General features: G+C 42.9%; 2 protein-coding genes and 1 pseudogene across 4 annotated transcripts in view; 2 read left to right on the forward strand and 1 right to left on the reverse strand.

Moving 5' to 3' along the window:
• The window catches only part of PGM1 (phosphoglucomutase 1), a 157,434-nt gene that overhangs the window by 114,495 nt on the left and 15,288 nt on the right, over positions 1-27,651 (forward strand). The window contains exons 16-17 of one of the 3 annotated variants that reach the window (XR_013376406.1): positions 14,103-14,408; positions 18,587-18,808. The exons of 1 other annotated variant lie outside the window; for it this stretch is intronic. The gene's annotated coding sequence lies outside the window, so the exon portion shown is untranslated. Of the gene's footprint in view, positions 1-14,102; positions 14,409-18,586; positions 18,809-27,651 lie in introns of those variants that run through there. One more of the 3 variants, XR_013376407.1, reaches the window with a different exon arrangement.
• ROR1 (receptor tyrosine kinase like orphan receptor 1) overlaps positions 14,267-27,651 on the forward strand; it is a 447,550-nt gene continuing 434,165 nt past the window's right edge. Inside the window, exon 1 of the mRNA XM_077892081.1 lies at positions 14,267-14,408. Coding sequence (XP_077748207.1) covers positions 14,267-14,408 — 142 coding nt within the window. The remainder of the gene's footprint in view (positions 14,409-27,651) is intronic.
• On the reverse strand, positions 22,883-23,468 carry LOC144305218 (large ribosomal subunit protein uL6 pseudogene; annotated as a pseudogene).

Genomic DNA, 27,651 nt, shown 5'->3' on the forward strand with positions numbered 1-27,651 from the left:
GCTTTATGTGTCCAACTCAGCAAGCTGAATTCTACAGCAGACTCAGTACCTGCATTTGACCTACTTCCAAGAGGTTTGAATCCCCAAATGTACCATAATGTGTTAAAGTCAGTTTTGTGCTCTAAACTGCTGAGAGTGTTATATTTCAGGCACCTCATCGTAAAAGAAGGTTACAGAACAGCAGTTAATGCTATGCTCACAAGGCTAGAGGCAAAAGAGGAGAAATGCATGCTCTTGCCTTTGGTGGTGATGGCAGTTGAATTAACTAGACACCAAAGCAAGGGGCCAAGGGGTTTCCTGAGAGATCATGTATTTATGATATCTCCTGACCCTTTAAATTATAGATATTTTAGCCCTGCCCCTTCAGCAAAGCCAAATCCTGATGTGGAGGCACTGTGTGTATTTTAAGGCTAGAATGTCTTTCCCTTTGCTCTAGACAGTGGTGATGTGGTGGGAAGCATGTTGCATCTGAAGTCAGGAGGGTACTGCCTAAGGGACATCTGTGGTGCACTGTGGGTTCTGGCATCCACTAGATTTGGACTTGAAGCCAGACCTTGCTATTTCCTAGCTGGATGGCTGGTATGCCTCAGTTGGATGAGTTTTTAAGGTGGTAGAAGGATGCCTGCTTTTCAGAGTTGTTGTGAAGATAAATATCTTCAAAGTACCCATGGTAAAGGAGCACTATCTGCAGAGCACTTGCCACCTAGTGTGGGTTTTCCTCATCTCCTCTGTATTTAACAGCCTGCAGGCCTTCAAATGAATGAATCTCTTTCTTAGTTGAATCACTTGAATTTTACTGGAGCTTAGTTAGAGGGACCTAGTCCAGCTGCTGAGTGGTCCCAGATGTAAAGGGCCAGCACCCCCTCCCAAACAAATACAAAGAGATCCTTTTGTGTTGAGGCTTCAAGTTCCTTCTTTTTGAGGCCAGATCACCGTAGGTTCTGGAATTTAGGGAAAATTTTTTCCCCAGATAAAACAGAAAATTGTATTTCCTGACATTTCAGCCACCATCTGGGTTTCCTTCCACATCAAGTATCATATTTTGGCTACTGTACCCTGTTAAAACATTTACCATAAGCTTTCCCCCGGGGTATGTCAAGGCCCTCCCCATACAACTTCCTAAGCAGAAAAATCTTTTGGGAATACGAGGGCTGGTCATGGATTAGGACAAGGATTGAAACACTTCAATTCATGCCATAGGATACCTTCCCTGGCGGGGCTGTCACAAAGATATTGTATTAAGGGATTTCTTTTTTTGTTTTACTGTAAGTGTAATGTCGTTTAAGTCCAAAATATTTCCGTATTGCTATCTGCTGTCATGTGTGTCGGGTCTGTCTGATGGGGAGAGGCTCAAGGCTTAGTTAAGATTCTTTCCTGGATGTTCTAGAAATACTCCCTTTGTTTCTGGTTCCATGATATTTGCCACTAAATTTTAGTCTTGCATCCGTTTACTATGCTCTAGTGGCAAGGAGGACCTAGGAAGTTGTCTGTTCATTGGACACATATTGGATGTATACTGGGAATCAGGCACTGTGCAAGACCTGGATGCAGAGAGCAGTGAAACAGCTCTTATCCTTGAGCACGTTGCTGTCTAGTGAAGGTTGCTCCTCTGACCAAGGCTGTTTCACGTATATGCACTTGTGATTAGAAACAGGTACATAGGGATCCCTGGGTGGCGCAGCGGTTTGGCGCCTGCCTTTGGCCCAGGGCGCGATCCTGGAGACCCGGGATCGAATCCCACATCGGGCTCCCGGTGCATGGAGCCTGCTTCTCCCTCTGCCTGTGTCTCTGCCTCTCTCTCTCTCTCTCTCTCTGTGTGTGTGTGACTATCATAAATAAATAAAAAAATTTAAAAAAAAAAGAAACAGGTACATATAGATTGATTTATTGATTACCTGTAAGGTGGATTGAATTATATTCCATTATAACTCAGAGCCTGACACTTTGGCCTTATCTACCATATTTAGTTAAGGTCATGCTAGGTGCTGTAACAAGTAACACCCCCCCAACACACACACACACACACACACACACACACAAATGTATAATGGACCGACAGAATGGAAATTTATTTCTTGTTCACATCAAGCCAAATGTCTATTTCTGTTCCCAGCAGGGTTGTGGGAAACCCAGTGTCATTAGGCTCATCTGCTTTCCAGTTGATGGGAGAAATGGGAGTAAAGAAGGCACATCTACTTCTTAAATACTCCCACCCATAAGTGATACACATTGCTTCTGTCCACATTCTATTGGTGGGAGCAAGTCATGTGGCCATAACAAGATGCAGGGGGAAAGGGAAACCGTAGCTTGGCAGTCACATCCCTCCAATATCTCTCCACTATGGAAGGGGAACATGACACATTGTCTGGTAACTAGCTGTCTTAGTCACATCTGCTTTTCACTGGTAGGTAAAAACAAACAAGCAAAAAACTTAAATTCATTTCTCATTGATTTGCCTCTCTGACTCTTTTCTGTGTGTTGGCTTTGCTGGTGGGTCTCCAGGATCTTAAAATTCCCTTTCTTGTATGATAGGATTAGAAGAACTCTGAACAGGGCACCTGGCTCTCTTCGTTGGTAGAGCATACAAATCTTGATCTCAGGATCATGAGTTCAAGTCCCGCATTGGGTATAGAGCTTACTTTAAAAAAAATAAAGAAAGAAAATAAAAGAACTCTGAGCTGGAAGTTAGATCTGGGTGCTAGAATTATTAGCACTATCTCACAGGATGATCTTGAGCCAGTCATTTTCCCTGCCTTTTTCCTCAGTTTCCTTATCTGTAAAATAAAGATAATAATACCTCCCATACAGGGGTGTTATGAAGATTAAATGTAATTCACATCCAAAGTGCCTAGCAGAGTAGACAAATAAGGGAAAGTCAATGTATATTTACTATTAATTGAGTAAATGTTGAAAGGAATTTTTATCAGCTGTTTTCCTACTAACTTCCACTGGTTCCTGTGATGGTGTTTCTTTTCTTTTCTTTTTTTTAAAAAGATTTTATTTATTTATTCACGAGAGACATAGAGAGAAGCAGAGACACAGGCAGAGGGAGAAGCAGGCTCCCTGTGGGGAGCCTGATGTGGGACTTGATCCCAGGACCCTAGGATCACGTCCTGAGCCAAAGGCAGATGCTCAACCACTGAGCCACCAGGTGTCCCTGTGTTGGTGTTTCTTGACATTAATTGTGTGTGGTGGGGGTGGGGAGGAGAGAGGAAGGGAACTAGAAGTTTTCAGCTACTCAGTAAAGTCACTGAAGGCAGGAACTGTGTGTGAGCTCCCTTATGTGTGTCCTCCTCCTAGTGTACCTATATGGAGGGGATGCCTAGGAAGCCCATGCTGGGGAAATGAGTTTTGTTGAATTATGGATAAGTGATTACACCATTGCCTCCACAGTGCTGAGCACTGAGGTCACCATGGTGATGACCATAGACCAGAGTTGGGGTTGCCTAACCTTTAAGAATAGGATTATTTTTGTTCTTCTGGTTCAGGGTGTGAGACACCATTTCCAAGGTGGAGAAGTCAGTGTTGGTACTTTGCCGACTGAAAGTGTGAGAGGACCCGTCTGCTCACCAGGTAGATGGCTTTGACTTCCAGGCTTACTTTGTTTTTTTGTTTGTTTGTTTGTTTGTTTTTTCCAGGCTGACTTTGACTAATGAATTTCCCACTTGGAGATTCAAAGCAATGAGTCTTTCTAGCAAATCATAAGAAACTGTGGTTGGGTTTGAGTGATACATTGAAAGACTTGGTTTCAAGTCCTGAATGTACCACTCAACAGGGCTGAGGGGCAAGAGTGGAAAGAGCATAGACTTTGTAGTCCAACTGCTCTGGCTTCAAACTGCTCTGGCTTCAAACCTGGGCTTGCCAGGAAGGCTTTAGACATCTTATTCAACCATCCCAAGCCTCAGTTTCTTCATTTTCAAAATGGGAACATAGTCCTGCCACTCTCCCATTCCAATTCCTTCCCAAAAAGAGTTTTTGAGGGGCCAGTTCCCTTATCTGGGAACCAGGGTAAAGATTGAGAGATTAGATTCTGGAGGCAGACTCCCTGCACTCCTATGATTATGGACTAGTTATTTAAACTTTCTGTGCTTCAGTTTTCCCATCTGTAAAATGGGGACAATAATACTCCCTACTGTATATGCTTATTCTGAGGAATAGCTGAGTTAATTAATGTGAAATGCTTAGAAGAGTGCTTGGGGGGATCCCTGGGTGGCTCAGCAGTTTAGAGCCTGCCTTCAGCCCAGGGCATGATCCTGGAGTTCTGGAATTGAGTCCCACATCAGGCTCCCTACATGGAGCCTGTTTCTCCCTCTGCCTGTGTCTGTCTCTCTCTCTGTGTCTCTCATGAATAAATAAATAAAATCTTTAAAACAAAAACAAAAACAACAAAAAAAGAGTGCTTGGCATAAAATAAGCAACTGCAGCGAGTAATAGCTGTTATAATGATGATAATCATCATCATCATCAAAAGCATTAAATGAGGGGCACGTGGGTGGCTCAGTGGTTTAACATCTGCCTTCAGCTCAGGTCATGATCCTGGGGTCCTGGGATCGAGTCCTGCATCAGGCTCCCCACAGGAAGCCTGCTTCTCCCTCTGCCTGTGTCTCTGCCTCTCTCTCTCTGTGTCTCTCATGAATAAATAAATAAAATCTTTAAAAAAGAGAGAATTAAATGAACGTTGAGTTGTTTGCTAACTCCAGAGCCACAAATCTTCAGTTTCATTACTAAAGCAATAGGCTTTCCCCCATGCCCACCCAGCTCTATTTTCTGGCCTCTCCAGAATCATGGGAAATTTCTCATCATGGAGGGAGAACTTGCTTGACTTTTATGCTTCTGGTTCCTGTGGCTAACAACTGGTGGTCTTCCTCCAGGTCTGAGCCTGTGCTCTGGTGCTTTCGCCCCATTGTGTTTGGAGTACATGTTCAGTGCAAGTTCAATTGCACTAATCAAAGCACTTTTCACCATGTGCTCACACTGGCCCTGGAATGGAAGGGAAGTGGCTCCAGACCAGCACCAATAGGCTACAGAAGAGAAACTGGGGTGCCAGCACCTCTCTTACTGAGAGCCATGTTCTGATACTCCACCCTAGGAAACAGGGTGGGTGTAGATTAGTGGTAAGAAAGACCACATAGCCAGAGGCTAAGAGTGTGGGGCTTGAGGTCTGACCAGCCAGTGTCTGACTTTCAGCTTTCCCTTTCCATAGCTCTGTTATACTGGTTCATTGACTTCTGTGTGACCCTCAGCGTGTTAATCTATAAATGGCCATAATAATACCTACTCCACGGAGTTGTGGTGAGCATTGGATATGATGGTTCAGTGTCTGCCACATAGCAAACGTTCAAAAAATACAAACTAAAGCCAGTTGGCAAGGGGTCAACAAACCTGGGTCCTGATAAAATGTCTACTACCATTGTTCTGGAAGGCAATGAGCAAGTCAGTTGATTTCTCTGGGTGCTAATTTTCTTCATTTGTAAAGTAGGTGTGGTGGCTTTATACCATGTCAATTTAACTAAGCTGGGATCCTGGTTCCCAGAATTCCCTTCCTGGTGGATCCCATTTAGAATTGGCCACAGAGGGCAGCCCCGGTGGCTCAGCGGTTTAGCACTGCCTGCAGCCCAGGGTGTGATCCTGGAGACCTGGGATCAAGTTCCGCGTTGGGATCCCTGTGTGGAGCCTGCTTCTCCCTCTGCCTGTGTCTCTGCCTCTCTCTCTTTCTCTGTGTCTCTATGAATAAATAAAAATAAAATCTTAAAAAAAAAAGAATTGGCCACAGAGCACATGTGTGCTAGATTTGGAAGGTGGAAGTGGAGCAGAAACCATTTGCAAGCTGTAGCAGGCACTGTGGCAGCACAGGCATGTTGCTGCTGATGTACTAGTTCAGCTAGTTGGTGGAGCTGAGCCTGTAGCACCTTCAGCTCCTACTAGATCCTCCTGTAGCTTTGTCAAGTCCTGGCCAGAGTGTATGCATTTGCATGCAAAGGACACAGCTTCTCCTACAGGTCATCCATGACAGATGTGGGTTCCAGTTGATCTACATGGGGTCTAGATTTTCCATGTGGGTTCTGGTTTGTTCTTGTTCATATCACTTCATGTCCAGCTTGTCCATTTGTTGGGTCCACTGATATGGGTCCATTGACCCATATCAACCTGATGCACAAAACTTGATGCACACTTCTCTGGCAGTTCACACATCACGAAGTCTTATTTCTATCACAAATCCCTTCTTCTCTCTCAACTACAATGATGCCACTTCTCTGCTCAAATTCTCACTAATATAGTGGAGAATGATAGCAATTTCATGAGGTTGCTTTAAGGATCAAATGAGGTCAGGGATGAGAAATCACTTTGAAAAGTATAATGTGTGTTAGGTATATGGGGGCCTTTTCTTTAAAAAAAAAAAATATATGGAGGAGCACCTGGATGGCTTAGGCAGTTGAGCGTCTGCCTCCAGCTCAGGTCATAATACCAGGGTCCTGGGGTAGAGCCCTGTGTTGGGCTCTCTCTTCTGCAGGGAGCCTGCTTCTCCCTCTCCCTCTCCCTCTGCCTGCTGCTCCCCCTGCTTGTGCATTCTCTCTCTCTGTGTCAAATAAATAACTAAATAAAATCTTTAAAAAAAGATTACTAAAAATTTAAAAATTTTTTACTAAAAAAATTTCTTAGTAAAACTCAAAAGTATACTTTTAAAAAATATTTTTAAAGCAGAACACATGGTCTCTCCATGACCTGCTCCACTGTGCTCTTTCCAGTTGCTCAGGCCAAAACCTGGGCTCATCCTTGACATCATTCTCTCCTACACATCCTTCCTTCTATTCAGACTCCTGTCACTTACCACCTCCATCACTAACTCCTTGCTCCAAACCATGCTTCTTGTAGAGACTATGTTCTCCTCATTGGCTTCCCTGCTTCCATAAGGATGAATCCAGTCAGACCTAAGCTGGGTCACATCATGCTCTGCTCACAGCCCTCTGGTGGCTTTCCCCCCCTCCATGATGCCACAGGCCCTTGTCGCTTACTGCTTCTCTGAGCCCATTCCCTCCAACCATCTCCCTGGCTCACTCCGCTCTGGCCACACTGGCTTCTTTACCATTCTTCATATATGTCAAGTGTGTGCCATTACTTACAACAGGACAACATTTTTCAGAGAGGAGGAATCAGACATTGGAATGATGTCTTGTATTCCTATTGGCTTAGACACATCTGGAATGTCACTTGCCATGCATACACAAGTATTTACCAGTAAACTATATGACACAGACCAAAGCTGGATGTCGTTCTGAAAAGCTTTTTACCAGAAATTAAATGCAACTTGAGCTTACCGTTAGTATTATGGTTATCAATGACAATTTAGAATTTAATTATTGTGATCCACAATAATATCTCGTATCTTATGGCTATCTAGGATTTTCAAGGCGCTTTTGTGTCCAATATCTTATATAAGCTTCACAACAGGGGATCCCTGTGTGGCTCAGCGGTTTAGCACCTGCCTTCAGCCCGGGGCGTGATCGTGGAGTCCTGGGATCAAGTCCCACATCGGGTTCCCTGCATGGAGCCTGCTTCTCCCTCTGCCTGTGTCTCTGCCTCTCTCTCCCTCTCTGTGTATCTCATGAATAAATAAATAAAATCTTAAAAAAAAAAAAAACTTCACAACAGCACTAGCAGCTAGGCACTTTTCTCATTTTACAGATAGGAAAACTGAGGCTCCTAGAATCAAAGAGCTAATGGTTGACAAGGCATAATCTGAACAGCAGGTTTCCTGGGGCACGTGGGTGGCTCAGCTGGTTAAGCATCTGCCTTCAGCTCAGGTCATGATCCTGGGATCCTGGGATTGAGCCCCGTGTCAGGCTCTCTGCTCAACACGGAGCCAGCTTCTCCCTCTCCCTTTGCCTGCCTCTCTGCCTCCTTGTGCACACTTTCTCTGAAATAAATAAATAAAATCTTAAAAAAATAAGAATAAAAAGCAGGTTTCCTGATGCCAGACGCAGCATTCTTGCCTTTTACTACAGTTAGGAGATACTTGTAAGGCCAAACTGAGTTATAAGTAGGATTAGATGGAACGAAAAAATTTTGCTTTTTTCATTGCCACCATCTGCAATTGTAATGTTCCCAGGGCACCTGGCTGGTTTAGTCAGCGGGACACGCGACCATTGATCTCAGGTTTGTGAGTTCAAGCTCCACATTGGATATAGAGATTACTTAAAATTAAAATGTTAAAAAAAATTCCCACCATGCCCAAGCCCAAAAGTTTACACTTTTTTAAAAATGCAAATATCCCTAGGATATGTGGCTGAGCCAGTTGTCTTGCTTTCCTCTTGAGAGTTTCTCCACAGAGAAAATAACATTTTGTTATGTGGAAATTAGGAAGAGTGAGAAGGAGAAGTGTGGGGAAGCATATGGTTCAGGTGAGTAAATACGTTATCCTTGTGTTATGAATGTGTAGTATGACTCAAGGTGCTCAAACTAGCAAGTTGACAAGGGGCAAAGCCTCATTTACGTTTCCCACTTAAATGAGGGATGTTGGAAAATACCACTAAATTCCCTTTTAACACACCATGTGCCCAAGTTGCTGAGCTTCTGCAGCCAAGCCAAGAAGCCCTAAGTATGCAGTGTGGTTCTGATACTTACCATTTATTACTAATAAGCGTGCCATTCACTGGACACTAATGTCAGGTGTCATGTTGCATTATCTTACTTAACTACCTCTCCTCCCAACCCTACTGGGAAGTTCTATGGACTTCTGTTTTATGTATGAATAAACTGGGCCTTGAGATTACAAAGCTGCTATGTGAAAGAACTGGGATTTGAATGCAGGTCTGTTCCCCTTTAAATTCATACTCTTTGCAGGGGAGCCTGGATGGCTCAGTCCGTTAAGTGTCTGACTCTTGATTTCGGCTCAGTTCATGATCTCAGGGTTGTGGGATCAGCAGGTTAGGCATGGCAAGGAGTGTGCTTGAGATTCTCCTTCTCCCTCTGCCATTCCCCACCTGCACTCATGCTGTTTTTAAATAATTAATTAAATAAATAAAATATTTTTTAAAATTCATGTTTTTTGCAACGTGGCACATTAAGGCAAAGGGGGAATGCACAAAATCAGAGGTGACTTCTTTAACTGAATTTCAAAGACTGTAGGCTGGGCGCCTGGGTGGCTCAGTAGGTTAAGCATCTGCCTTTGGTTCAGGTCATGATCCTGGGGCCCTGGGATCGAGCCCCATGCTGAGCAGAGAACCTACTGCTGTCTCACCCTCTGCCATTCTGGTTACCCTGCTTGTGATCTTTGTCAAATAAATACATAAAAAACCTTAAAAAAATAAAGACTGTAGGCAAAGTCCACTTAACTCCAGAAAAACTTACTGTCATTTGATACAATCTCCCTCATGGGGTTGTTTTGGGATTAAAGAAACCTATATAAAGGCTCCAGCATAGTGCATGGCACATAGTAGGTACCATGTACCTGACATGGAAGTGGTGTAGGACAGTGTTCAGGAATCATGCACTGGAGTGAGATTGCCTGAGTCCAATTCCCCCTTCTCCACCTACTAGCTGTGCAACCTTGGGCAAGTCAAGAACCTCTCTGAGCTTAAATTTCCTCATGTTTAAAATGGAGACAATAACTAAGAATTCAATGAGGTGATCCACATAAAGGACAACATAAAGGATCTGGCTAATTGTCATCATTAAGAGATTTTGACTGTTTTTATTATCATATGAATATTGTTTCTGTCTTCATGTGTGCTGCTTTCACTCCAAGTACAAAGACCATGGTGGGAGTTGAGGTGAATGAGCCATGGGGAAGGAGGTGAATGCCCCATTTCCTCAGAGCTCCTCATGTTTAGTAAACCCCACTGCATTAGGAGGAGGCCTCCAGGAAGTCTGCTGGACTCATTGTCTCCCCATTTTCTATCAGCTCAATTTCCTTCCTGTGCTTTGGGTAGGGGAGCTGATGAGCACAGGAGAGCAGCTTAGAGCCCTGATATGGGGGAGGAGGAGAGGCATGAGGAGAGTGCTGGATTCCTGTCAGGTGTCATGAAGACACACACATCCAGGGCTGGGGGTGGGATCCCGGGAGGATTGGTGGTCCCTGCATTTATACTTTCTGGGGTGGGTGGCCCAGGGGGCCAGGGACTCCAAGCTGACTGTCACAGAGGGCAAGATGGGCCAGCTGGGGGCTGCTATCTTGTTTCAAGGGCCTGAGGAGCAGAACAGATGGTCTAGAGGTTTTGTGCTCTTTCCCTGGGACAGAGTATCCAAGGCCTCCAGGTTGTCCAAGAGCCAGGTCTGTGGAGGTGCGAAGGTGCAGGAGGTGTGGAGTAGAAGGGCCTGCTCCTCTCAGGGAGGAGATTTCTCTTCCTGTCTAGGGCCCACGCACTGGGGACTGATGGATCTGCCTAGAGACAAGTGACCAGCCAGGCTCACCAGCCAGGTGAGGCAGCCCCCTATCCTGGGCACAAATGAATAAGAAAACAACCTAGAGTTTAGACCCAGAGAGTCACTTCCCACTCTGAGGATTTCCCACGGCGCTCCTGGAACATCACCTTGGGCTTTGAAAATAGAGTTTAATTTTAAGGGTTTTTATGTCATCTTTTTCTTTGTGATGCTAGAAATATAAGCATATGTTTATACTCTTCAGTGAGAATGAGGGAAAAGATTGTGTTGGCACAATGGCTACAACAATGGAGAACTCAGGATCTGACACATAGCAGTTAGTCAATAAATCATTGTTGGATGGATGAATAACATTCATACAGAGGGAAAAAGACTTACAGGAAAACACACACACACACACACACACACACACAACAAAACCCTAAAGTGTTGTTAGGAGCTGGTGATAAGGATCAGTGGTGATTTTTCTATTTTCCCTATCCTCTAGAGCTTTGTATTGTGGTAATAAGATTGTTATAATAACAGATAATTATGACCAAAATGAAATTAGAGCCAAAATTAAGGGGTCATTGTCTAATGAAGCAGAACCCTGCTTATAGAACTAACAGCTCAGCTGTGGGAGCCAAGGCCTACGGGGAGGGTTACATTTTTATATCTCACCTCTGTTCCTTCTCTTCAGAAAGAACTCTCTCCCAATTTCCTTCTGCCCCAAAATGAATCAGTGCCCAATCTAAAAATCCTGCCAAGGGATCCCTGGGTGGCGCAGCAGTTTGGCCCCTGCCTTTGGCTCAGGGAGCGATCCTGGGGACCCGGGATCGAATCCCATGTCGGGCTCCCAGTGCATGGAGCCTGCTTCTCCCTCTGCCTATGTCTCTGCCTCTCTCTCTCACTGTGTGCCTATCATAAATAAAAAATAAATAAATAAAATAAATAAATAAATAAATAAATAAATAAATAAATATCCTGCCAAGATTCTAAAGAGGGGAGATTTTATAATAGTTGATTAAGACATGAAGCTTTAGAAGAGACAAATTATTTGAATGCCTTAAAATATACTGTTAATTTTGAAGTGATCTCCTCATGACATGCACTTTTTTTTTTTCAAAAAGCATTTTCTCCTGATTTTAACATTGGGTTGAGAACTTGATAAAGTTTACAGTAAACAGCCCTCTTAATGTCAACCAGCATGGTCCTGAAGATTGACTGTAGTCCAACTAGGGAGAGATTAGATTTAGGGAAATGGTCTCCTAGGCCTCCCTGATCTTTTATGAGGCATTGGTCCTAAAATATTTGCCCATTATCTTCTAACCCCATAACCTTCCAGGCTAAAATAAAGCCTGCTGTGGTGGGAGCTGTGGCCATTTAGGATCAGGCCAGGAAAGTCTGGCTCCTGTGCTATCTGGTGACAAGATTCAGAGACAAGATGGGATCACCTTCGCCCTCTTCATCTCCTAAGACTCCATGGAGAGTTGGGGTTAGGGCTGCTGTGGTGACATAGATGCACTAGGAGCAAAAGTGTTATTTAAAAAAAAAAAAACACCTCACCTTTTCTTTAAACTACTCAGAGGGACACTTGGGTAGCTCAGCAGCAGAGCATCTATACCTTCGTTTTTGTTTTTTTTAAATAATAAATTTATTTTTTATTGGTGTTCAATTTGCCAACATACAGAATAACACCCAGTGCTCATCCCATCAAGTGCCCCCCTCAGTGTCTGTCACCCATTCACCCCCACCCCCCGCCCTCCTCCCCTTCCACCACCCCTAGTTCGTTTCCCAGAGTTAGGAGTCTTAATGTTCTGTCTCCCTTTCTGATATTTCCCACACATTTCTTCTCCCTTCCCTTATATTCCCTTTCACTATTATTTATACCTTCGGCTTAGGGCTTGATCCCAGGCCAGGATCAAGTCCACATTGGGCTCCCTGAGGGGAGCCTGCTTCTCCCTCTGCCTGTGTCTCTGCTTCTATCTCTCTGTCTCTCATGAATAAATAAATAAAATCTTTAATAAAATTAAAAAATACTACTCAGAAACCCTCTTAGACACAGGGTCAGGTTGTGGTACTTGAACTTTTGGGTAAAGATCAGGTTTGAGAATTCCTAATGTAGAAGATTCCAGGGATGCATCCTCCACACCAGGGAATTCCTGGTCCATCCTTATTGGGCAATTGCCAAGGGGATCTGGGTTTTATTCCAGGCTCTGCCAAGAACTTACTGGATGACTCTCCTCAAGTTACTTTGCTTCTTTGGGACTCAGTTTCCTCATTTTGTTCCTGCAAAATGGGAACAATAATCCTCACTTCATAGGCTTGTAGCAGAGATGAACCACAATAAGGTAGGTGAGGGGGCCTGACCTATGGAGGTGCTCAATCATTTTAACCCCCTCCTTCCTTCTTTCACCACAAAGAATCAGGACAGTGCCCAGTGCACTCAAGGTTATGAGCTGCTGCACCGACCCATGCTAAGTCCCTCTATATATACCACCTGAATCGGGACTTTTAATTAATGCCAAGTGGACTCCAGCTCAGCTCTAACCCAGTCCAGGAGCTCTGAGTCATGTTTCATCCAGGATTTATTGCAGGAGCATTTTGGGAAGGACTAGTGCTGCTCTGGGTGAGGGGGGCCACACCCTGGTGCTTGGGACTTGGTGGCAGTGGTTGCATTTTGTTGTTGGTTTGTTTGTTTTAAAATATCCACATCCTGTTCCACAGCTGGGGCATAAAATCAAGCTTTAGTTGTGGGATTTTTGTTTACTTTATTCACTGGCTGAGCTGGTCAGGAGTTTAACAGAGGTCAATGCCTTTATGTTGCTTGGAATCTGCGAAGAGACTCCAGCAGCTTCTGGCTACTAAATCTGCTGGTGTGAAAAAAAGAACTTAAAAAAAAAAAAAAAAAAAAAAAAGGTTGACCCTCACAGTCTGGCTGCTTTTAGGATAAATTCATTTTTGTTTTGCTTAAAAAACAATAACAACAAACTTGTAAATGTTTATGTGTTTTTGTTTGCACAGGCAGCTTTGGCAATGGGAATTTTTGGTAGAAAAAAATAATTAGAGAAATAAATGGCAGCTCTCACAGCTGCAAATCATTGATTCAGCTTCACTTAGGGAAGGAGGGAGGGAGAAGAAAAAGGGGAAACAAAAAAGAAAAAAAAAGACAAAAAGAAAAAAAAGCCATTAGCTTTACTGCCAGAGGATGGCTCCCTGTCAGTTCCCATGAAGTCTTCCTCACATCCTTTCTCTCAGAACACTTCAGAGGTCCTGAGAGTATTTGATTTGTAAAGGCTGAGGACAGACAAAATAGAGCAGCTCAAAAAATATCTTTCAAAATTTAGTAACATTGCATGCAATCCATAATAAACCCAATACATGTTTATTAAAGAAAAATGGAACATATCGAAAAGAAGAAAGAGAGGGATACCTGGGTGGCTCAGTTGCTTAAGCATCTGCCTTGAGCTCAGGTCATGATCTTGGCTTCTTGGGACAGCCCCTGGTTAAGCTCCCTGCTCAGCAGGGAGTCTACTTCTCCCTCTGTCCCTCCCTAACCCCCCCACCTCATGTACTCTCTTTCTCTCAAATAAACCTTAAAAAAAAAAAAAAAAGAAAAGAAAAGAAAGGAAAAGAAAAGAAAAAGAATTCCTGGTTGTCCAAACACAACTATTGTTGATGTTTTCATGCACTTTCTAGCAATCCTTTTGCTTTATATATGTTTCCTCATTTGTTTCTCATAGATGTAGTGACGGGGTGTGGATGCTTCTGCACTCTGCATCTTTCACATAACGGATAATGGCATTTATGAAAGCCTTGCTATGTGCCAGGTTCTGTCCACCGCTACTCAGTATCCCTCAACCTGCCTGACATTCTCACCTCTCCATCATCAGCCCCGGCTACAGAAATGTGGTTAAGTTCCTGTTTCTTTGGCATCACCTCATGTGAAAACAGCTGGATGAAGTTTCACCCAGTTTGGAGGGTATTTGAGGATGATCTTACTTCAAATGAGCTATATGACATGAAATTTTCACCATGGGAAGCCTCAGGTATGTGTATATAGGGGGAGGGACGTGGCTTAGTTTTTTATTTCTATGCAGAGGGAGTAACGTGACTCTTCTTTCTGGAGATTTTACTAAGTTGAGTTCAGACATTTACAGTTTTAAAAGTTTCCTATAATTTTATGGATGGGTTCAATATATTTCAAAATAATCATAATTTTTCCCCAGGGGGTACATGTAAGAAATTATACTTGGCCTAATGTCCTCTGAAGGCATTGATTTGATGTCAGGAAGAATTTTTTAAAAAGAAAACTTTAGAAAAGTCTAACCTGTCAGAATGGGATCTTGTTTGAAATCCAAAGAGGACACATGTGATGAGACTTTTCATGGCAGTTGGCCAAGAGAGGCACACTTTTCCAAGGACACCCAGGGCAGGTGTCCAACCTAGGAATGTTGAAACACCCAACTTGATTGGCATTCAGCTTTCAGAGCAATGAAACTGAAGTACAAATAGAGGCATCTATGATGCCAAATGGGAGAGGTAGGCATTGGATTAAGTTGTGTCAAATATGAAGCTTAACTCAAAATTCCTGTGGATAGACATTCTAAAATGTAATAATGAATCTGCTTCTCATATGACAACTCTAGGTAATAATGAATCAGAGTAAGACATGAAGATATACTCACACATATTCCAACCCATAGGACAACAAATGGGTATATAAAAAACATTACATTGTTTTCCATTAAGTTGAAAATTATTAGAGGTCTCTGAATCATTATAACTCTAAACATTAATTTTCAAATGGCTTCTATTACATTTAATGATTTTCCTTGAGCAATTTCATATAAAGCAGCTTGAAATGATAATAAGGACTGCACTTAAAACACTTCACTAAAAATTAGTAAGAAATGCTAGTGGCTCATGACATGGATAGCATTATTTTCCCTATTTTATAGAGCCGGGTCAGGACTAAAGTGAGGCAAGTGAGTTTCTCAGAGTACAAAATTTAAGGAGGCACCCATTCTCAGGCTCCTTAAATTTTGTCAAGCCTACAAATGAGTGCTTCCTTAAATTCTGAGCCCTGAGTGCCTCACTTACCTCAAGCTAGTCCTAATGCTTTTATAGATGAAGGAACTGAGGCTCTAAGAGGCTAATTGTCTGAAGTCCTCATCTAATAAGTGGCAGAGTGAAAACTTGAGCCTGGTCTTGATTAGCCCCAAGTGAATTCAGTTCTTCATTTACTAAATATTGGCTGCAAGTCTAAGATAGGAACCATGGAAACACAACGTCCACCCTTCAAGAATTAATAGACATGGAGGGAAACAGACATGTGTGTAATAATATGAACTGTACATTATCTTAACAGTAGATATCAATTGGCATCCCTTAGGGAATGAACATTCTTTGTTTGCAAAAGCATCCTGATAAATTCCTGAGGTGAAGGAGAAAGTCTAGGTTGGCAGAAAAATAAAGAACAAATAAAGTGCTTAAATTGCTCATGGGAAAATAGAAGAAGGAGAAGGAGAGAGAGAGGAGAAGGAGGGAAAGAGGGAGAGAGATGGAGGAGTAGGAAGAGCTGAGGGAGGAGGAGGAGAAGGGAAGGGAAAAGAAGGTGAGCAGAGCACAGGCTGGTTTTTTAGACCTCCTTGCCCCCCTTAGCTTGGTGGTACCCTTGAGCAGGGCACAATCTATGTAGCCTTATTTGATGGCCCTGGTCATATTGGGGTCAACATTGGGCAGACCAGAGGCAGCATGCCTAGAAGCAGGGAGTACATTTGGGGACAGATCCCTGGGAATTCACAGAAGCCATTGGAAAGGCTTCAGACTTCCATAAGTCTTTGTTCCAAGGGGCTCTCAGGAACAGGAAAGACCATCTGAGGTCTAAAGTTAAAGCATCCAATAAGGTGAGTGCTATAAGTTTGACTGGTAATATTTCCCCCATTTTACAGCTGATGATATTGAGGCCCAGGGAGACTAAGTAACTTGTTCAAGGTCCTCCAGGCAGCGAGGCCTAAAGCTAATAATGATAGGTAGATCTCTGGTGATGGATACTCTCTGCAGACATGGTTCTCAGCATCTATTTTTTTCTTTCCAGTTTGATTGAGATTTGATGGCTCTGTAGCATTGTATGAATCTAAGGTATATGAAATAATTATTTAGTATGTCTAGATATTATGAAATGATCACCACAATAAGTTCAGTTGACATCACCTCACATAGTTACAATTTTTTTTCCTTGTGATGAGAACTTTTAAGATAGACTCTCTTAGCAACTTTCAAATATACAATACAGTATTATTAATTGCAGTCCCCCCACCAGTGTGGAGCCCAATGTAAGGCTTGAACTCACCACCCTGAGATCAAGACCTGAGCTGAGATAAAGAGTCAGACAAGACACTTAACCAACTGAGTCACCCCGGTGCCCCAGAAGTTTATACTTTCTGACCACCTTCACCCATTTCATCAAGTTCCCACCCTGCTTCTGGCAACCACCAGTCTGTTTTCTGTATCAATGAGTTTGGTTTCTTAGATTCCACAAATAAGTGAGATTATACTGTTTTTATCTTTCTCTGTCTGACTTATTTCACTTGGCATAATGCCCTTAGGGTCTACTCATGTTGTCACAAATGACAGGATTTCTTTTTTTTTTTTTTAATTTTTTTTTTTTTTTACGTTTTTATTTATTTATGATAGTCACAGAGAGAGAGAGAGAGAGAGGCAGAGACACAGGCAGAGGGAGAAGCAGGCTCCATGTACCGGGAGCCTGACGTGGGACTCGATCCCGGATCTCCAGGATCGCGCCCTGGGCCAAAGGCAGGCGCCAAACCGCTGCGCCACCCAGGGATCCCAATGACAGGATTTCTTTATTTTTTTACAGTTGAATAATATTCACATTTTCTTAGTCATTCATCTGTCAGTGGACACTTAGGTTGTTACCACATCTTGGCTGCTGTAAATGATACTGCTATGAACATGGGGGTGCAGGTATCTTTTTGAGATGGTGATTTTGTTTCCTGGTTTTCAGCATCTTATTTGAATCATGTCATTCCTGTGACATCGATACTTATTTTGTCCCCATTTTACAGTTGAGGAAACCAAGATACAGAGAGCTTAAGTAACCTGCTCCGGGTTACAAATCATATGTGATGGAGCTGAAATTGAAATCTAGGCAGTCTGATGTCAAAGCAGGCAACCATGTTGGTCCTTTGACTTCAGCACCAGCAAAGTCTGGTCTTTTCAGTATATTAACAGTCAGTTCTTGGCATATAGATGTCAAATGTGATGCCAATAATTTCATATATAAGAGATTTCAAAGGCATACCTCTGGGGAGTTCATGATCTCAGTCACATTGTAAGAAATAAATTGCTGGAGTTTAGTGTCTTTAATTCAGATTGCAAGCACAGTATTAGCAGTGGGGTGAAGTATTAGTAGTATTCATCTTATTAAATGAACTTTGACAGCATTCCCATATACATATAGATAGGCTGGGATGGTTGACCGAGAAAGTGTAAGTATACTTCCTAATGCAAATAGCTTAGTTATAAAAACTATAGAGGGGATCCCTGGGTGGCGCAGCGGTTTGGCGCCTGCCTTTGGCCCAGGGCGCGATCCTGGAGACCCGGGATCGAATCCCACGTCAGGCTCCCGGTGCATGGAGCCTGCTTCTCCCTCTGCCTGTGTCTCTGCCTCTCTCTCTCTGTGTGACTATCATAAATAAATAAAAATTAAACAAACAAACAAAAAAAACTATAGAGCTGAAGTCAAGGGGTAAGCAGTCTAAATTTTAGCACCCCTAGAAAAAAGGCATTCTTTTATTTGTCCAACTATACAGTCATTATATCACTCCCTTCCCAATTTAGTGCCGATATGACACATAAATATTGGACAAAGAAATGACATGTAGTGGACAAAGGGTTTTTGACAGGGAAGTGGGCATAGCCCAGAATATTTGAAAAATGACACTGCTTTCATCTACTTTGAGATCGAGATTGAATATTGTGGTAGATAGACTGCAAAAAAAAAAAATGCCTGCAGTTCTTCAAGTATTTTGCAATATGACTTTGTCAGCCATTAGGAGATGGAGTCTTTTTCCCTACCTGCTGAATCTGGGCTGCCTTGTGACTTGGTTTGGCTGGTAGAATGGGACAGAAGGTATGATATGCCAGGTCTAAGCCTCAGGTCGTGTACACCTCTGCTCCTCTCTTGCTCTTCTGCCTTCAGCACGAGAACAATACTGAACTCACCTGCTGGAGATGGGACACTGTGGAACAGAGCTGAGTCATCCCAGCTGAGGCCATCCTAGATCAGCCATTTCCAGCAGACTTTCCAGCTGGTGGCAGACACATGAGCAAGCCCAGCTGACATGGGAGCCCATTTCAGATCAGCCTAGATGTTCAGCTAACCCTGAAATTTTTGAGAAACAATAAACGGTTGTGATTTTAACCCACTCATTGTTGGGGCAGTTTGTTATGCAACACTACTAATGGCAATAGATAAATGATAAAAGTACCAAAGGCAAATCTCATCAGTGACACAGGAAGTCTGTTCCCCTCCAACATGGCCTCTTTCCTATGTCCCTGATGGCTTCTTTTGCATTTGCTTCCACTAGTGGCTGCAGCTCCACCCTCACCCAGACCCACAGAAGTCAGGCCATGAGTTACCTACTTAGAAAAGGTGGCCAATTCTTATATTACAAATGTACAGAGGAAACCACACTCATGCTCCCCTAGTCAAGAAAAACAGGTCACCAACATGGAAGAAATCCAGATCTTTCTCTCTTATTCCCACACTTTTATTTTAATCCATTTCCACTTCAATCCCCAACCATGGCTTCCCTTCCAGTTTAGAGAGAGCTATAGCAGAGAATTTAAAATCCGGAAACCTGCAGTTGCACAGATCTGGATTTAAACTCTGGCTCTGCTGCTTACTAGCTGTGAGTCCTTGGAAATGTGCCTTAACTCATTGAACTTCAGTTTTTTTGTACTAAAAATGGGGATGATACTCTTTAGGGTTATTGTGAGGATTAGGTGAAGTATGTATTTAGAACATATGAAGTGCTCAATAAATAATAGTTTTGACTAATTGGTTAATTACCTAACCCATTCTCTCCAGTTCCTACCTCTGGGGCTCCCTTTCAGGACTCTGGTTTGGATTCATACTGCCCCCCCACCCCCTCACCCCATATTCCCAGGAAACCTGTTCACTTAGGACCTGAGCCCAATCTGTAGTCCCTGTGAGCACCCAGGCTGATGTCCTAGTGTGCCCTGGTGCAGATTCACTTTGGAATGGCATAGAATGGATTCAAAGCCCTTTTGCAAGTGGGTCAGTGGGCAAGCCTGCCTCCCCAAACCCCCAAGCTCTGCTGACCGCTTGCTATTATTTTCACATGATGCAATGTTCCCTCGCCCCTTTGGAGCTGTATTAAGTTTCCTTCCATTCCCATACACTTCAGAGACTGCTGCCCCTCTCACATTTCAGACGCTGACCTGCTCCTTTGCACTTTTCCCTTCTGCTTGTCTGGAGACCTGCATAATGAAATTCAGACAGTGGTGCCAGCTGGCCTCTGCCTAACTTCCCTTCAGTATGGGTGACAAGGGCTGGGCTGCTCAGCCTGGCAGGGAGCGTGCCCCTCCAGTGGCCTAGAACTAGAACGGGGCCAGAGTGCCTGGTGACTTCATTTCTTTCTGTCAGGTCAGAGGTTGCTCACTCTAAGGAGAAAGGTAAACAATTTTGATCTGACTGTGGGGGGAGGAGCAGGGTGGAGCATACATGTGATATATAAAATGAAACAAGCTTTCCAAAAACAACAAAGCTGAATCTAATAACTTATATTTGTGGAGCACTGTAGCTTGAAAGCTCTTTACACATACAGTGTCTCATTCGATTCTCACAACAGCCCCAGGAGGAAGGCGGGACAAGGATTAACATCCCTGTTTAACCATGAGGTCACACAGCAAGTTGGGTGACAGTGTCCCAGCCCACACACAGGTCTCTGGACCCCACACCCAGCACTCCATCCTGTTTTATGCTGTCTTCTCTCTTGTGTTTTACACCAGGACTTCGGCCCAACATTTGTAAAACTTTCCCATAGCAACATCCCTTACGGCGGCGGGGAATGAACATCCTGGAAATGCAAAATTACTACCAGACTTTGTGTTTTATCTAAAAAAAAAAAAAAAAAAGCCATTCAGACTCTGAATTCTAATTCAATAATTATGTCATATTTATATTAAATATCGTTTCATAGTCTTAATATAAAAGTAAGGTTTTATTATTCTTTCAGATAAAATATTCCAGGAACATGGCTTTGCTTAACCCCTGGTAACTTCAGGGGTTTGTGACACTAGGTTCTAGACACTTTCAACCAGTGGGCAAGATGAGTGTGCAACACACACTCATATAACCACAGCAACCATCTGAAGAAATGCTTGTATTAGCCTCTAGTAAGGATGTTATTTTTTAATTGGAATTGTTGGCTGGGTCTTCCTTTAAACCATCTGCCCCAAGCATTCCATTCTGTGTTGACAATGGAAAGACACATGTTTGTAAGGTATGTTTAGCATCTGAGAGGCTGAAGGAATGAGTTTTCGGGCATTGCCAGATGCAATGAGTGCATATATAGAGCAGAATCCGTGCACTTGAGGTGGGAACCAAAACTGGGGAGCAAGCCTAGCCAAACGACTAGCTGTGGAGTGTTCAGGTAAGGAGCTGAACACAGGATTCAGGTCCTTGGAGTTGCTGAAAGCTCTATATAGTACCTTACATCACCCTTTGGGCAACTCTTTCCAGGCAGAGCCTTGAATAGAGATCCCACTATCACCCAGGGAATACTCTCCTCTCTACTCCCTGCAAGAGGCCAGGATCTCTAAATTGTAACTCTGACTCCAAAGGGCTCTGCTGGCTCCAGCTAGCCTTCTCAACCTTGGCTATTCATCCTAGACCCTTGTCAGTGGGCTGTTTGCTTCAGAGAGGCCTCCTGATGCTGGCAGTCTATGCAGGTGGTAGGGACAATTGCAGCATGCTCATCAGAACAGATGAGATGTAGCCCCGAGTCAGGCGTGGGGAGTCTATGGTGAGATCTGATTCCTTTGATGTGTGTTAAGCAAATGGGAATATATTCCAAAGTGCTCTTGCAATCAATTGGTTGCAACCGTGGGCTTGAGATTTGCTGAAGGAAAGAAAGAGGGGTGATCTCAATAGCTAGCATGTACACAAGCTGCTTCTGTGCCAAGTGCTAATCTAAGCATCTTAAATGCATTAGCTCATTGTCTTCTCACCACAGTCCTACAAGGTAAATGCTATTGTGATCATCCCCTTTTCCCTATTAAGGACACTAAAACATAGAGGGGCTAAGCAATTGGCCCAAAGTTAAATGGTTAGTATGTAGCAGAGCTGGGATTTTAACCCAGGGACTCCACACTTTTAATCATACTATACTGCCTCTCATTGCCTGCACAATGCACCCAAGGATAATAGTAACAGAACCTTCTTGAGTCCTGTTTATGCCAAGCACTGTGCTCAAGTGTTTGACACGCTCTATCTCCCACAATCCCTAAAACATTTCTGGAGAGAAAGTCCTGTCATTACTTCCATTTTCTAAATGAGGAATCTGAGGCTTGGAGATGTTAACTTGCCAGACATGACATAGCTAGGAAATGACTCAAAAGCCCATGCTTTTAATCATTGTTTTACTGCCTTCCATGTACACTGCATATGCTGTAAATAGCACAAAACAAATGAAACAGTTTTGCACAGAATCTTCTTTGTATTCTGGACACTAAATAGATGCAAATTCATTTCTGAGGAAATGGTATCGGATTTGAGATCTGGTAGGCAAACAATATGATGAAAAGCGAAGGACCTCGAGCTCATGGTCAGAAGATCTAGGTTCACATCCTGTCCTTGGCCTTCATGTTCTAGCCTCAGCTTCCTCATTTGTAAGGTGGCAGTGACAGTGAAACCTACCTATGGGGATTACATGGTAAAGCATATGTGGTACTGTTATTATTTAACATGAGTAGGTGGGGTTTTTTTATTGCTTTTGTTTCTGCATTACAGTTCCCTCTTGGTGCTGTACATTCTAAGGATTCTGATAACTATATAATCACATGTATCTACCATTCTAGTACCATAAAGAATAGTTTTAGTGCTCTAAAAATCCTTTGTGATCCACCTGTTTATACCTCCTTCACCCCAGCCCACAGCAATCACTCTTTCTACTATCTCCATAGTTTTTCCTTTTTCCAGAGGATCACATGTAGTAGGAAACATGGTATGTAGCCTTTTCAGGTTGGCTTCTTTCACTTACAATATACACTTAAAGTTCCTCTAGGTCATTTCACTTCTTCATGGTTCATTTCTTTTCAGTGCTAAATAATGTCCCCTGGTCCAGATCATTATAGTTTATGTATTTATTTATCCTTTCCCAAATCAATACAGCTTTTATAGTGTCTTTAAAATATTATAAATAAGTCTGAAAAATCATCTTGCTATTTCTGTAGCTGGACAACTTAGAACTTATTCATCAGCCTTCTGCAATGATCCTTTTTCAGAAACATAGATATTAGCCATCTAAAAGTTTTATGATATCCTTGTTTTCAACTGGCTTGCTGATCAAAGCAGCTGAGTTTGATGAGTTTGATGCATGTTCCATGTCACTTCTGTCAAGAACGAACTCGTCTTTCTGGGCTTGAGATACTGAAGAAGCAACATCTGGCCTCATCTGAACTCTGCAGATGGATTTTTCACCCAAGAAATTTTGGATTTCAACAAGAGAACTGTTCTCCTGAATAACAACATTGATGGGGAAGTAAGCACACACAGACCTCATCTGGTGACAGAAGCCTAATATGACGCCGTTGATCGTGTTCCGTACATGACTACAGATAGTGTGAACAGTAGCCAGTTCTTTCCTAGTTCTCCACAATTTGTCAACTCAGAGCCTCTTCTTTTTCTTTCTAAGGAGACTGAGCTCTACGTTAATGTGATTGAAGTCCCTTCACAGGGTTCCTCTGGGGCTCTTCACGATAACAGTGGGTCCCTTCAGAGTGATGTCCATATCTCTTGGGATATTGACAGTCTGATTGCTGAGAATAGTCTTCATTTTTGCAGGAGCTGTGGCAAAGAGCTATAGTTTATTTATTAAGGTTTTTTTTTAATTTTTATTTATGATAGTCACACACAGAGAGAGAGAGAGAGGCAGAGACACAGGCAGAGGGAGAAGCAGGCTCCATGCCCTGGGAGCCCGACGTGGGATTCGATCCCGGGTCTCCAGGATCGCGCCCTGGGCCAAAGGCAGGTGCCAAACCGCTGCGCCACCCAGGGATCCCTATTAAGGTTTTTTTTAAGCCCAACTCTTCATCTTACAGATGAGAAAACTGAATCCTAAAGAAGTTGGGAAAATTTGCTGAAGTCCTATAGCTAGTTGGTGACAGCGTCATGACTTGAAAATAACTCTTCAACCTCCAGTCCAGCACTTTTGCTACTTTACTGGGCTGAGTGAGGTTCTGACATTTTCTAGTTTGTGTTTTAGGATCTCCTCTCATTACTTGCATCCATTTGCTAAACTACTACTTCTCTTGTATTTGTGGAATTAGAGGTAAAAAAGAGTTTGGATGAGGCAAATGCACATCCTCTATAACCGTCTAGTGGTTTAAGAGCTTCCACTTCTTTCCCCATGTAAAAGTTTTTTTTTAAGATTTTATTTATTTATTCACGAGAGACACAGAGAGAGGCAGAGACACAGTCAGAGGGAGAAGCAGGCTCCATGCAGGGAGCCCAATGTGGGACTCGATCCTAGGACCCAGGGATCACGACCTTAGCCAAAGGAAGATGCACAACTACTGAGCCACCCAGGCATCCTCCATGTGGAAGTTTTTCAAGAGCAGCTGAAAAATAGCAAAGTTGGAAGAGGGATGTTTGATATCCCCTGTCTTCTGCTTATCGTTGTAGGACATGCCACCAAATGATGATGTGAACTGGAAGACAAGGAAGGCCTAGTAGGGATTTAGGGTAGTCTTATCTGTTGTAAGGGCAGGTACAGTGTAGTAAGAAGGAATCACTAAAAAAAGAGATCCAGTAAGGAACAAAGGAAATCCTACACTTAGGTTCAAAAAGACAACTATGCAAGATGTAGGGATGATAGAATATTCCACACAGAAAGGGCCTTGGGGTGCTAGTCATATAAGCTCAGTAGGAAATAATATTGCTATGCGGTTGCCTAAAAAGCTATTGCACTCTTAGAGTGCTTTAACAGGGCTGCTTACCAGTCCTGAGCCTGTCACAAACTGAGTGAGAAACTCTAGTTTTTAAACGTTGAAGAGTGAGGAATGCTGTAATCCCTCTGTATTCTGTATTTAATGCAGATGTGTAAGAAGGCCCATTTGCAGATGTCATGCCTAAACCGTGTACTGACAAGCTGGACTATAACCAGAAGCTGCTGACTGGGCAGTGGGCATTGGAAACGAACTTTATAGGGGGCTTCTAAGTACTAGGCACTGGGCCAGGGCTTTATCTACATGGGTCTTTATCTACCTGGCTTTCACACCAATCCTGGAATATAGTTCTTATTAGTCTTATCTGCATATTTTTAGAGGAAGAAGCTCACCCAAGATTCCTCCCCTTGAAAGTGGCTGAAGTGGCTTCTAACACCACATTCTTTCCACTATCAGGAAAGTGAAAGCTTGTAAAAACCATATAATAAGTGGACAGCTGAAGAAACGAGGCACACACAGCTATCCAAATAGATCTGAAATATTGTTAAGTGGAACGGGGAGCTAGATTTATTCTTCTTTGGTCCCGGAGAAAATTAGAGCCAGAAGGTAAGTGTTACAGGGAAGCACATAGGAAGTTAATGTCGGGAAGGAAGAAACTTCTTTTTTTTTTTTTTCTTTTTTTAATTCATGAGAGACACAGAGAGAGAGGCAGAGACACAGGCAGAGGCAGAAGCAGGCTCCACACAGGAAGCCTAATGTGGGACTCAATCCAGGGTCTCCAGGATCACGCCCTGGGCTGAAGGCAGTGCTAAACCGCTGACCCACCGGGCTGCCCAAGGAAGAACTTCCTATCAGAGGATGGTTCAGTAAATGATCCAGCTGCCTTAACTCATCCTGTGTGCCTCCTCACTGGAGGAGCATTCAAGGAGAAGCAGACCGGCCAATTGTCAGGGGTGTTATTCATTCACTCAACCAATATTTAATAAGTAGCTATGATGTGTTACCACTGTTTTAGAACTTGAGGTTTCAGCAAAGAACAAAACAGAACAAAAAGTATATATTCCTGCCTTCATAGGCTTTACATTGCAATGGAATATAGTGGTAGAGGTCCTTACAGCATTCTCTGGTATATTCAACTAGTGGACCCCCAAGACACCAGTCATAGATGGACATCTGTGCCTGCCAGTGTTCCCTCAGCTCATACCACTGCTGGGCATGCTGGCTCAACCTCTAAATCTCAAATCCTGTGAATCTTTGCTAAGGGCCCTCTGTGGTCACTGAAGCCCATTCTACCTGTATGCTAGAAGTGATGAAGGAATTGACATTCCTCCAGCAGCTGTCACCCAATGACTGATGGGATAAAGACTGTGATCTTCTTGTCTCTCAGTTGGGATAACTGAGACACAGGATCCATGCTGCTTCCCTGTGTTCCTCAATAGGATGAATATCCAGTTGTCCACAGTGGGACCTTGCTTGATTGATTCTTTCTTGTCCCTATCTCTTTATCCATTGCCCTACTAGTGGTCCCTGGAGCTACTTCCCAAATAAACTGCATGCTCTTCAATTCTTGCCTCAAAGCCTGCTTCTGGAGGATTTCAAAATAAGAGAATCCTCATGTTTCATGAGCACTGGCTGAAATCAACGGACTTGAGTTTTCATCATGGCTCTTGGCTCTGTACAAGGCACTAACTCTCCTAGATCCTCATATTATCACTTGTAAAATAAGAGCATCAGACTAGATGAAATATATTTGCATATATATTTGAAATATATAGATCTATATTCACACCTACAGGCATGACTAGTGTTTAATTTTGTAGCCTCCTTTATGTGGTTTTGAAAGAGCCTTCACATCCTTGCCCCATTAATCCTCAAAATACCTCTGAATTAGACTGAATAGAGACAATTTTGCCTATATAAGAGATTAGACAATTGCACCACCCTAGTGATGGGTTTCCTTTTTTCTCTTCTAAACATTTTAACTAATGTCCCAGAGTTTGAGTGATTCCTATCCTATTTTCCTAGTCTCCATCTCCAATTTGATATAGAGAACAAGTTTCCTGTTTCTTGATTATTGAATTAGGAGGTTATGGCCAGCAAATGACTAGACTCCATGGCTAAAATAAGAAGGGATCCAGAGCCTTTGAAATATAAAACTCTATCTTTAAGAGCCCATACAGGTTAGGTGTTGTGTGGGACTAGAGCGTGGGGGTAGATTCAGGTTGGGACTACATGCAAATTGGTTTGTGATTCACATACCCACTCTCTGATAAGAGGTAGCATGGATACATTTTTATATTTTTATATAGTTTATAAAAGCACTTTTACATGTTTGATCTCACTAGCCCTGTGAGATACAATTTTTACTACTCTCATTTTGGTAGGACAACAGAGGCTGAGAGGCTCAGTTGAGTAGATGTGATAAATGTGAAGTATCCCTTAAAATGTTAAGGCAGATGCCCATAGAGGCTTATCACGCCCAGACCTGTTCAGTGGAAAACTGTTGTTATGAGTTCTCTTGTATCTGTGTAGATTGAAACAGAAGGGGCTTTCTAGAATACACTGCAAGAACTCAATCATAAAGAGGGGGAAGAATAAAGACAGTGATGCTACAGATTCCTTGAGGCAATGATTAGACAGATGATTCCATGTCACTATGCAGAGAAAGAAATCAGGCGACAGCACTCCAGTAAACTTTAGAGATCATCCTGGTCCAAATTCCTCTGTGGTCCAGGGCAGGGAGAGGTACTTTCTTTAAGGTCACACAACTTGTAGGGTGAGCCATTGTCCTGGTTTGCCCTGAAAGTTTTGCCTTCCAGGAAACCTCTGAGTCTGGAGTAAACTAGGATGGTTGGCCACTGTACGACTGATAAATGTATTTGACACCTCCCAGTCTGTCTGGTTCCCAAATACTACTTTAACCACACAGACACTGAAGATGATCATGAGGGAGTTACTTTGCCTCTCCAAGTTCATATTCTCATCTGTAAAATGGAAATAAAAATATCAAATGTAAAAAGTTGTACAGGGTGCTTGGGTGGCTTAGTCAGTTAAACGTCTGCCTTTGGCTCA

Source organism: Canis aureus, chromosome 3 (genome assembly GCF_053574225.1).
Source record: "Canis aureus isolate CA01 chromosome 3, VMU_Caureus_v.1.0, whole genome shotgun sequence".
NCBI classification, from domain to species: Eukaryota; Metazoa; Chordata; class Mammalia; order Carnivora; family Canidae; genus Canis; species Canis aureus.